Genomic DNA, 12392 nt, shown 5'->3' on the forward strand with positions numbered 1-12392 from the left:
AACAGAATCATGCCACTCACGGATTTTCAGACGGACAGTACAGGTCATGTTTTATCTGGTAGAACTGCTTTATCAGTTTCTACCCAGCTGTCACAGCATTTACAGTCCATCCAGCAAGACAGACAGAAACTCATGTCTAACGTCAACGTTACATTTAGAAAACTGTCAGTTCACTTTTCTTCCAGATGACACCACTGCCATGTTCTTAAGAAATCAAATATGATTGCTCACATAATCAAAAATCATCTCTCATTTTATGGTATTTTATTGTATCCTCATTTGTAATTTGGATGTGTTGCATACATAATTGCGAATTTGGTGTTTTGTTTTTTTTTTTAATGATTCTTTCTTGTTTTGTTTGTGCACTTTTGGTCCGTAGCATCAGTTGTGTGTGTCAGTGTGTTGGACTCACTCTGAACCAGTGATAATGTAGCCAAAGTGTCTGTCCTTCCCTCTGCTGGAAAACTCCTTCACCCCGACATGGACCAGCTGGGTTTTGACTCTCATGTCCTTCTTCTGCGGCTCCTCCAGCTGCTTCTTCCCCGTCGGGTCCTGAACCCCCTGCATCCACCTCTCGATCTCAGAGTCCACCTGCGCTTCAGGCCTCTCCGGCCCGCCGCTCAGCCGCAGGGTGGCGCCTTCCTTCGCGGGTTCGGCCACGGTCTTCTCCAGCCAGTGGTGGTCGATGGGAACTTGGTCCTGCATGGTCCGGCTCTGCACGCTCTCCAGGCCGACCATTTTCCGGAGGGGAGCCGGTTGCCCATTGTTGACCTCTGGAGCATCGCCAAAGGGCTCCATGTTGAGGTAGTCCAGCAGCTTGGAGAAGAAGGCTGCATGCTGTTTGGAATCCAGAAACAATTCACTTAAGAGTAATAAACACATTTTCTTTCTAATTTTACCTACATATTACTGATGGTTTCCTTATAGAGGAGTATTTATTACGCTCTGAGGAAAATTAATTAACACCTTGAAAAAAGACTTCAGTTCTAGTAGAAATGCCAGTCATAGAAAAGGTACAATTCATGCTGCATTCACCACCATTTCTGAGTCTGAATTCTGGTCCAAGGTCTAATAACATCCCTTGTCGTTATAAATTATTAAAGAGTGCATTCAGCAGCTTTTAGTATAGTTAGCAAGAGATTTGTGGCATTGTGAAAAACAATTTAAATTCTTATCGTTTCATTCAGTGAAAACACTGAGATTGGACAACAATCAAGAAATTTTCCAAGGTTCTGCAGTTGCGAGTTTGCTTTCAAGTTGTAATAATTCAACAGTAAATGCTAGTCGGCACAACTTTTCAAATCATCCCTATTTGAAGTAGCATTCAAACGTGAATAAAGTGTAGGTTTGGACATGTCTCGCTCCCAGAGAAACCAATTTGTTGGTTGAGCAGAGTAATTTTAAATTCACCTTGTCAACGGGCTCTTTGTCTGCACCGTCTATTTGTTGGCCTGGAAACAAACACAATGTATGTGAGCAGATTGTGTGAAATTCTGAAGTTCTCTTTTGTATTTAGCAAAGAAAACACAGTTATGACTCAAAATGAGAGACTCAAAAATACATTTGGCAGTACTTTGTACGAGGATTATATAAAAAACCGCTTAATTAAAGCATTTATAAATGTACAATGCCTCACATTCTTACATCTAGGACAGAAAATATATGTGCAAATGCTCTGAACGCTGCCAGCTTTTATTCTCTTACTCAACAGCAGAAGCACCAACCTTGCTGTTTCGCTCTCAGTGTGTCTTTCTGGTTTAGATCCTGCCCTTTATCTGATTTCAGGTCCTGGTTTTGATTCAGATGCATTTCTGCCAGTGGCTCCCTGTTAGCCTCCATCTCCCCCCTGGAGTCAGTGGCTCCTGGTCCTGGCTGGGTCTCAAGCGCCGGCCGCTCCTCATCCACCTCCTGCAGGGCTCCTGTGATGACCTCAGCCAGCTGGTCCAGGTCTTTACCCATCAAAGCCTCCATGTGGATGCTGTGTCTGCCCAGCTGGTCCACCATATTCTGGATGAATCGCTCTGGAGAGAGAGAGAGAGAGAGAGAAGAATGAAACCACACAATCAGATTACATTCAGATGTGTTAAAAATACACCAAAAGATAGAAAGCTCAAGAAAATGCTGACAAGCTACTACAAAATTACGAATAATGTGGTGCAAAAATAAAAAGCTAGAGTGTGAAATTGTCATAACAAGCCACCAAAAAGCAGGTCTTACCATCCATGACGTTAAGAGGCTCTTTTGCAGACAGTCGGTTTGAGCCGGACTTGAACAGCAGCCTGTCTAGGTTAGGCCTTTGGGTTTTGGAGCCAAAAGCGAACTGAGTCTGCGGCTCTGCTTGGCCAATAGGAGTTGGCCGCATGTAGCTGAGGTAGTGGAGCTTTCCTTTGGGCCACGCAGCCTCGCCACCTGGGCTGCCCTGCTGAGTGCCTGGTGCACCGGAAAGAAGCCGTTCCAGATGGCCGGAGAGGAGTTTGCTCCTCCCTGAGTCCTGGTTGGAGTAGGTTGTACTGAGCTTGGGGTGCCTGCCCTCTCCACTCTGGGTGAAGACTTTGGTGACGGGAGGTTGGTCATCTCCTTTCTGAAGGCTGTAGATGGTGGTCTCCTTCCAGCCCTGCTGGGGTTTTGGCCGACTGGGCTCCAGACGATCATCAGACTTGATGTCTTCATTCTATAACACAACCAGTTTACCACAGGTAGAGCATTGTTAATCTGTCAAAGGTCATTTTCACCAGGTTAGGGATGAGTCAGTCTGTCCAGAATTAAGCATTTCCACAACTACTGGATGGCATGGTACAATTTTAAGTACAAACATTAACATCTCCCTTTAGAATTACCTGCATCAACAGTTTTTCTTAAGTGTACCTATCTAACTCCTCATATTGAAATTTAAAAGACTCCCTCTTGTGAAAATTGAGGGTTTTTTTAAAATCTTGTTGACATGTGGCATTTTATATGTGGTAAAAAAGTAATTCCACCATCAAACCGCAGTGTGCCAATGACAAGTCTCAAAAATGCAAATTCAGACTTCCTGGGTTTCACACATAAGAAACCTAAGAAACTAACCCTATCAACTTCCAAGGTGAAACCTCTGTATCATCATTTTTCTTCAATTCAATAAATGCAACTCTTCAGAAAGTAATTTAAAGTTCTACTTATTGTCCGTAACTCTCTTAAGGATCTGGGATGAAAATATACTGGGGATATGTTTGATACAATCCTGAAAGACCTTATTCTAGAAACTTTTTCTTTCCATTTTTAGGAATAAGCTGAAAATTGCTCTTTTTCCACTGTTTTAGGTAATCAATGTAATTATAAAGTTTTGTCTGAACCAAGTCTACTTTTATTAAACTTGTCTGCACTTCCGTTCACCCAATTTAATTAATTCTTTTTCTATTTTAATGTATACTTTATCTTTGACATGCTTTCATTTTTCTCATCTCTTTGCTGTTTTAGTCAATCAGCTTTGATTATTCCATAAATCTGTGTTCACCATATTCAACTTGTCTGTGCTGCTTTTTAATTGATTTAATTAATTCAATTTATTGTACCTGTTTTTTTAATTCCTTTTATTTTCTTGACATTTGCCTGTAGAACACTTTGAATAACCTCTGTGTATAATATGGTGCTATATAAATAAAACTGCTTGCTTCAGAAATGGTTTCTAGTTCAAACGTTTATGGTAGAATTACTCCAATATTAAAACTTGCCTTTGTGTGGTGTAGAGTGGTTTTACAATGTTTGAACAGACTTGTAGGTGAGCTGGTGTGCTCAAGCTGCAGCGAGCTGAGGAGGGGTGAGTGGAGAGGGATGTACTGTAAATAGATAGATGGATTGATACATAGATCTGCACATTCTAGACAATAGCAATGGGACATCTTAGCCACTTTAAAGGTCCCTTATGGTGAAAACCAATTTTTTTATTGCCTTTTGTGGTTGTTTTAAAGTTGGTGGTGTTTAATAAAAGCTGTTAGGATATGAATACTTTCACTTTTGTCATTCCTCAAGCTCTCCATCACTAGTTAGCCTCCAAGATAACTAATTAACCGATAGTTAACCAGTTCAAACTGCATCCTTCATGAAGGTGGGACAGCAGCAGCTCATTGGCAGGCATACAGTCATGGTAAAATGAACCATCTTTGTAATATTTTAAGCATAAAAACTGAAAGACACTCTGTGGGGACTCATGAGACTTTGATTAATTTTCTGAAATTGGGCAAATTATGGGACCTTTAAGGCCAAAAAGGATTATTTTTGAACAACCAGAGAGGGACTTTAATCTGCTGTTTATGGTCAGATACCTGCAGATTTAACAGCATCCCCATCAGCCTCAGCTGTAATTTGTGTTTAGTGCTAATTAGTAAATGCAAGTCTACAATCACGCTTGGCTAAGATGGTGGAAGGACCTGGAAAAAAATCATCATCTTAGCATTGTCGTTGTCAGTGTCTTAGCACACACGCCTGAATACAACCACATAAAGCCACTGGAGACTCTTCAGTCAGACATTTCTTGAGAGCTGAAGTGACAACATTCATATGATGAATCTTCAACCTAATCTGAGCTCTGCAATAGTCTTTTTTCCCCTCCATGGGAACATTAAATGGGTTGTACTGGGTCAGCATTGTTGTGACAGGTTTTAGTATAAAAAGAGAAGCAACCTGGGCTCGACGAGACAGGACAGGATATGAATAGGGATTCCAGATCAAAGACAACTGCCCTTGGAAATTCCATTATGGAAATCATAGATGAGATAGTGTCACTCAAAGAGTAATTTCATGCATTTCCACAACACACAACAAACTTTAAAAGCATATCCCGTCTGTCAGAGACGCAGCAGCAATCCCCTATCTAAAAAGAAAAAATTATGAGTCATCTGATTTCAAAGTTAGTCATATGAGTTTATATTTGACACATGATGAATAATGCATTCACATTACAATGCTCTGGTACACAGGCATTTAGAGGCATTTTAACCATTTGGCATTGTGGTTGGTATTGCTATTGGCACCAAAATGTGTGATTTTGTCCTTTCTTCTCTCTATGAGGAAGAGGAACCATTCTTCTCGTCTGAATCATACGAGCCCACGCTTCAGTTTAGCGTACAGTATATCCGACGCACCGAACAGCATTATTTTCCATGTCACTGCTGCACCAATACTAGCCATCTCCCTTGGTGCCATTTTCTGTCCTTCAAATGTATATAGAAGAAATGTCAGTCTTTCCAATCCCGGCATACTGAGAGGCTATAATGGCATTAGCACAGCAAGACGGGGCTGCTCTGCCATTCATGCTAACCATGTTTGCCTTTTTCCATCACACTATACAACAAAGGAGCTCATTTCAGCAATAAGGAAGGTCCTGAACTCTTCAACTTTGCATTATGGCGGCTCTGACACAGCAGCAGGAGGCGGCTCGGCTATGAAGGATGCAGAGCGCGTTTCACAAAGAGCTGGGCTTCCACCCTAAATATGAGGATTGAATAATGTAAAAAGGTGATGGAGGATTTTTATCTGAAAGGAGTCAGTGGAAGATCGGATGAAGAAAGAAAGTGAGAAGCCAAAGTAAAGGAGAGACTAGAGGATGACTCTTTGGAGTTAGACAAGTCTATTTTGTTGATTACACAGTCTTAATGTTGCATCTAAATGTGATATCTCTTGTCAAGTCTGTAATATTTATTATGCCACTTCCATACAGTTGAGGAACCTGTCTGAAACAGATTTTCAAAAACTGTCGAGAGATCCTGAGTCTGGATAATATATGTTAAGTTCCAAAAATAGTGGATAGACACTGAATGGAATTTTCCCCAGACCTTTGCTGATTCTTCAGTGCTCATTTCTTCCAAATCACACATTTCCAAACTGTATTGCGGGCTTTTTGCAAAATGTTTTAAACCCAGGGTATGCAGTTTTTTTTCACTGGCCTCATAATTCATCTTTCAGCTATTTCACTCCATCTTCAGGCTTTAGAAAATCTAATTCATGATGGGACATTTTGGCCATTTTTAGGCCAAAGTCCATTGTGGAAGTAGGATGTGATGATGGAATGGGTTAGACTCAAGACTTAAACTTGTTTGCTGATTCGGGAGAATGAGGTTTGAATTGAAGATGAAGCCACAAATGACTGGATACTACATTTCCCATAACGCAATTGTCTTTCAAATCACATACTTCTGAATGTAATGCAGGCTCTCTTCTTAATTCTTCTTAATCCTAACCTTTTAGCTTTTCACTCTATTTTCATGCTCTAGAAAATCTAGCTAGTTATTGGAGATTTTAGTCATTTTGAGGCCAAATTCCGTTGTGAGAGCAGGATGTGGGAGTGCAATGGGTCAGACTGAGGATTTCCATTTAGGAGAACATGAACGATGACTTTTAGATCTTTTTTGAAACACATGCACCAGGAGGGCCGTAGATTTTCAAATTATTGCGCTCTTTTTTTCTTTTTAACCTCTTTTTCTGCCTTTTCCAGATTCCCACCTAGTGCAGCTTTAATTCTTGTATCCCTGCCATGATAACCCTGTCAGCATCACTGAAAAAACACATTTGTCCTTGAAACCATTGTCCTTTTGAACAGTATTATGTGATTCTTTTGTCTATTGTGCTGTTTGGACTGTGTGTGGTGTTTTTATTCCACTGTGTTTTTGTTTACTGCTGCATGTGGGACAAACTGCATCTCTGGGATAATGAAGATTACCCACCTATCTATTGTAACAACATCACATTGTAATCTTTCTTTTAATCCTGATATTTGTGTATTTGTCCCACCGGTTCATTTCACTGAGCTGCTACAGGTTGTGTTGGACTCTCACCTGAACCTTGGCTGCTTCTTGCTGGACACCTGGCTGTCCGTCCACCTCGGCGTGCGGCAGGAAGCCCAGACCGGTCAGGTAGTGCTGGAGGTTTCTGCCCAGCTCCGCCTGCCCAGGCCTCAGTTTCCTGTCTCTGGAGCTGCTGTAGGCGGTCAGCGGGCTTGGAGGTGTGGCCTGGTGGCGAAGGGGGACGTTCCTCAATTTGGAGAGCTCTCTGGAGATGACCTGCTGAGTGGTGTCATCCTGCCACGTCAAACCTGAAAACAAAGGAGTGTGATTAAAATCTGAAATGTCATACAATGCATAGATTCACCCCTCAGGTCTGATTTAAAAGGTGTAACCTACTGCTGTATAACTTGGGAAAAGCTTTTTAATACCTCTTGAATACTCCACTTTTCTCTAGAATAGAAACTGCTGTACAAATAAACAACTACTGCAGTAAACAAATAGAACAAATGGAGGATAGTGAACCTGATTTGCTCAACATAGTCGCTGGTGTATATGAGAATAAAGACAACAAACATTTAATGATATAACTATATGATAGAAGACCAGAGTCCAAAAATGGCTTATGGAATTTTTCTTTTAATTTCTTTCAGTTACTAGTACAGGGCTTCAGACTAATTTTTTTGAATTGGTTTCACTGGTGCACATTGGCACAACATTTTTTAAATGCTGCATGGTACTTTCCAAGTGTTACCTTTTTTGGTGAGATCGGTCATCTCTTAACATATTATGTAACTAAAGCAGGAATATATGTGTGATCTGGGACCTAAAGTTGTTAAAAGCTAGCTTTTTCTTTATCTATATTATAAGCAGAGGTAAATTTTGTGATAATTTCTAACTCCTCGCTGCTTCAGTTTGGAGGGTTGCTCTGCTGGACACTCACCAGTCATGACACAGGACAAAACTTTTTAACATTTTAATTCGAAAAAGTAATATCAATGCTCCGGCAGCAAAAACCCTGTTTCCAGCCATGCTTAGGTCTGACAATTTACAATAAATTCAGTGCATAATGCTGTTGTTTCCCACAGGTTGAGAATTTACTTGTGGTGGTGGGTGGCACAGCGTGACTGATGTGCATGCAGAGAATCACGCAGTTTAGAGAGGTTGAGTGTAATCAGGCTGTTTTCTGGAGGTACAATTTACTGATGTCCCCTAAACGCCTCACATGCAGACTACTGGTGGGTGCTACAATTTACTGATGATGCAGACAGACAGGCTCACAAGTGGAACCAATGAAGATGTTTAGTCAGACTTTACAGATTTTTGGTCAAACGCTAGAACCCTGCAACAAGAAAACCATCTCCAGGTAAAACTAAAGAATAGTCAGATAATTTTAAGTTGGATAGATTAACTGTCAAGTCTATTGTACAGTTGTTGCTACTGTTCTGTGTCCAACTGCTCTGCGTACCTTTGAATTGCCTCCAGGGGACAAATAACGTTTTTTGAATTGAACTGAAATATGAATATTGTGTAAAATATTGAGTGGAAATGATATATACAGTATATGTGCCAATAAAAGGTAACAAAATGAATGTAGTTGTTCCTGCAACTGCACTGTGGTACCTCTGCCAGGCCTCTCATTTAACTTAATATTATCAATAAAAAGAAAAAGAAAAAGAAATCTTTCCTGTGCTACATTGGAAATATTGGTAGAAAAGTTTTTTTTCTGAACAGTAATTGTGCAACTCCAGGTAAATTGTTAGTTGTCTCGGGATTACAGAGCAACACTACAAAACAAAGCAGCAAGGATGAATCAGAAAGAGCAGAGGAAGTCTAAAATTACGACACTAAAAGCGAAGGCACGACTACATGTGCACACATGTACAGACACATGTATGCACACACACACACACACACACACACACACACACACCACAGCCAGTCAACAAGCCCGGGGAGAATGTCACACTGTGGCCTGACGCCGTGCCAGCATCTCTGCTAATTGCCAACACATAGTTGGGATGCAGAACTCCTGGGCAGGGGCAAAGCGCTGCGGTGCCAGGACCAGATGGAGCTACCCAAGCAAAAAAGATACCCAAAACATGGCCCCATTCCCAATGAGCCAAGAGGCACCAGATTCCATCGGTAAAGAGCATAGAAATACCAAAGATATTACAGCCGTTTTAAAGAGCCAAGATGCTCACAGCACAGAAGCATCTATTTTTTTTTTCTTTTTAAATGAGAAACAAGTAATTAGGTTGTGGCACAGATTCCTAACAGCTCCGCACCTAACCTTTCCACCAGACTCCTCTGAAGAAACAATGGCGCTCATAATGATGTGGGCATGTTTGATATCAATAAACTAACAGCCTGGGCGGAAATATGTGAAGAAATGAAAAGTATCAACAATGCAGAATGTCTTCATTAGCCCCCTTTCTCACCCATAGACACTGGATATTCTCATAGATATTCATAAGCACCAGATGAGGATCTGAGCGATGCAGAGCAGCTACAGATGCCTCCAGTCATTCTTGGCAGCGCTGAATGGAGCACAAAGCAGCGTATGTTGTCACTGTTCTGGAACGCAGCTCAGCCATCCATCCGTACAACAATGACAGTTAACTACCCATGGCTTACCCGACGTGGTGTATACTTGCTATATATTACCGCCGTGATGATCATTTATGCTACCATCAGCGGCGACGGGGGAAAGCGGGTCTGGCTTCAGCCCTAAAGGATCCATATGGTACCTGCGGTTTAGTGCAGCTGGTTAAATGGGTGCACAGTGAACGTGTGATGACGCCACAACAGGATGAGGCTGGCTTCATTGACTGTGACACCTCTATCCCTTCTGTCTCCCGGGGGATGCACTCATTTCCATACATACCATGTTTTGTGTGTCTGCGATGGGCACACTTGAGGAGGAAAGGTATGCCAGCGCAAATTACGGAATCAAAATGAGCCATTTTGGAAAGGAAAAAGTCAGGGAGGAAAGTGGCGGGGCCTTTACGGTCGGATTCCTCTCAATCAACCTCTCAGCTGATTATCCTGGCACTGAGGAGCTAAATGTCATGCAAATTCATCTGTAAGTCCAGAGAAAGAGCAGGTTCCATCATCAAGTGCTGCCGCTTTTTGCCTGTTAAGGATAGCATCCCGTCTCAGGCAAATGCCTCAGTTAATTAACGCCTTGCCATTAGCGCAACAGCTTTCAAACAAGCAAGATATTTCTGTTGGCCTCCTGTCTGTTTTCTGTGTGACAGAGAGAGAGAGAGAGAGAGGGAGAGAGGGGGCCTCCTAAATATTCAAAGCCTATTAGATGGGATCCTGTCTACATGTCTTGTTGTTTCATCTGGTGTTTTTGAAATGCAGATTTTCCCCTTTCCTTTACTTCTGTCCACCAACTGATTTTAAAGGCATTAATGGAAAAGAACGTGAATAATTTAGCAGCAAGTTCTACCTAATTAGTCAAAATTAAATGTGTCATTCCAAATCTGACACATAAATTAAACCAACAGAGCAATGGCGAGGCAGGCGGCAAAATATGAATACATTATTATGAGCCATTTGGAACATATGATTAATTCGCTGGGAGTTTTATGTTATTTCAAAGAAAAATATTTTTAAAAAAAACATTTAATTCCACGAGCTCATGTGAATTATTACCATTTTGTCTTACAATCTATGCCCAGTGAATTCAGTCTGATATATCCGGAGTCTCTGGAAAATTTAGAACCTCCACTAAAATATAAAAAAATGTCTTCACAGCATGAGTTTATAATGCCAGACACAATCCGGATATATTTATTCTACTCTCAGTTACATGTATGTATAAATTGCTATGACATTACAGAACATCTACAAGGACACAATAGCTCATTTGGCCTTTATTGACGGAAATCATTGTGCTCAGAGTGAAAATCTACAGCAGAAATTAGTCTGCCCTCACACCAACATGGAGTCACACTGAATGATTCAATGCAGCCGCCTTGTTTTCCTCATAACAACTCAAGTTTTCACATGGCATGTCAGTGCCTGATCTGTTCTCTCCACTGCTATCTAGCTAGTAAGGTTGTGAAGGAACAGACAATGCAGAACAAGAAGAAGGACAACACTTGGTTTTGTTGCTTGTCTGTCAAAGAAAGCATGTTTGCGCAGAACAGCAAAATAGGAGCGCGAGCAACACGTCATTTCAGTAGCACTGGAGGCGCAGGATGTCAGTTTATGGTCACTGATTCTCCCTGACTGACGACTCCTGTCAATGGAGCTAATGCAAATGTCACAATGCATCATCTTACTTGACTTGTCTGTAGTATGAGAGTATCTGCTGCTCCAGACAAGGGCTGGAGGTCAATCGACTGCAGGTTACTGTGCTCCATCAACTATCTACCACTGTAACACCCTGACATGATTCTTTCTGATGTTAAGCGTATGGCGCTAGACAGCATAAATACTGACCAGGAGCTGAAAATGATGCCGTAAACTCGCTCAAAAACTACAATGATCTGTGTTTATCATCTGTCCTGCAGAGAAAATAAGCAGTTACTTTTTCTGTGTCTGTAAAGCTTTTCTCCTCAAAACTTAGTCATTTTTACAGCGATTTTCATACATATGTAAAAGTAGGCTTCTTCATCAGTCACTTTCAAACTAAAATCGCAATTTGGATTAAAACAATTAGAAAATCCCAGCTGCTGTAATTTCTGACTTACATGCAGTGCAGGTTTTGTACTGCTGTGTCAATAGTCACACAAATTCATGCTATCATCCTTGTGTGACGTTTACATTTTCGTGTCTATTGTGTTAATGCTCCATCACATGAAGGGATTTTTAAAAATTATATTGCAAATCAAATTGTAATATCTATCAGAAAAATTGCAATCAGATATTTTCCCAAAAATGTTCAGCCCTCTTCTAATTCCTCACCTGGCAATTGTTGATTTGTTTTTTATTTTTTGGTCTGAAATAGTGTCTTGTAGTGAGCACAATGAATGAAAACTCTTTTCCAAGCAATTTATTGTATTGTAAAATGAGGAGCCTATAAAAAGAGTTTTAGATGTGCATTTACTAGAAGACTGAGGATAAAGCTCCGTATCTTAGGTACTGTTTTTCAGCTAGAGCTTTCAATAAAAATGCAGTTTAATGTGATTCATTCTTGCGTTTTATGCCCACTATAGAAAAATCAACCCTGTCTCCCAAAATATATGTCCCAATACACCTAACAATAACAGCATTGTCAGTTATGTTTTCTAAAAAAAAAAAAAAAAAGAAAGAAAGAAAAATTAATTTTCTCTCTGAAAGGTAAAACTGTGATGTTGTAAGGAAGGCTTCCAGTAAGCGGAGGAAGGAACTACAAAGTCAGTTTTCACTCACTGTGGTTAGGTTTAGCAAAATATCACACTTTGGTCGACACTTTCACCACAATAACTGCATGTTATAAGCTTGGTTAATGTCAGCGTTAGGAAAATGTCATGGTTTGGGTAAAAATGCAGTCCTTTCACGACATATTTGATGCTTTTTCTCTGTTTTCTGGGTTACCAGGGTGGCAAATCCCACTCATCTACTATATGATTGGTTGGCTGAAAAGGACAAACAGTAAAGAAATAAAATAAATGGAAATGTACTTGTGCAGCAGAAAATATG

The 12392-nt window shown here is 40.7% G+C and overlaps 1 protein-coding gene across 1 annotated transcript in view; it reads right to left on the reverse strand.

Moving 5' to 3' along the window:
• ptprn2 (protein tyrosine phosphatase receptor type N2) overlaps positions 1-12392 on the reverse strand; it is a 137148-nt gene that overhangs the window by 95966 nt on the left and 28790 nt on the right. The window contains exons 4-8 of the mRNA XM_023297648.3: positions 6810-7066; positions 2218-2671; positions 1725-2021; positions 1411-1451; positions 413-837 (exon numbers count right to left, since the gene is read on the reverse strand). Coding sequence (XP_023153416.2) covers positions 413-837; positions 1411-1451; positions 1725-2021; positions 2218-2671; positions 6810-7066 — 1474 coding nt within the window. The remainder of the gene's footprint in view (positions 1-412; positions 838-1410; positions 1452-1724; positions 2022-2217; positions 2672-6809; positions 7067-12392) is intronic.

Source organism: Amphiprion ocellaris, chromosome 22 (assembly GCF_022539595.1).
Source record: "Amphiprion ocellaris isolate individual 3 ecotype Okinawa chromosome 22, ASM2253959v1, whole genome shotgun sequence".
NCBI classification, from domain to species: domain Eukaryota; kingdom Metazoa; phylum Chordata; class Actinopteri; family Pomacentridae; genus Amphiprion; species Amphiprion ocellaris.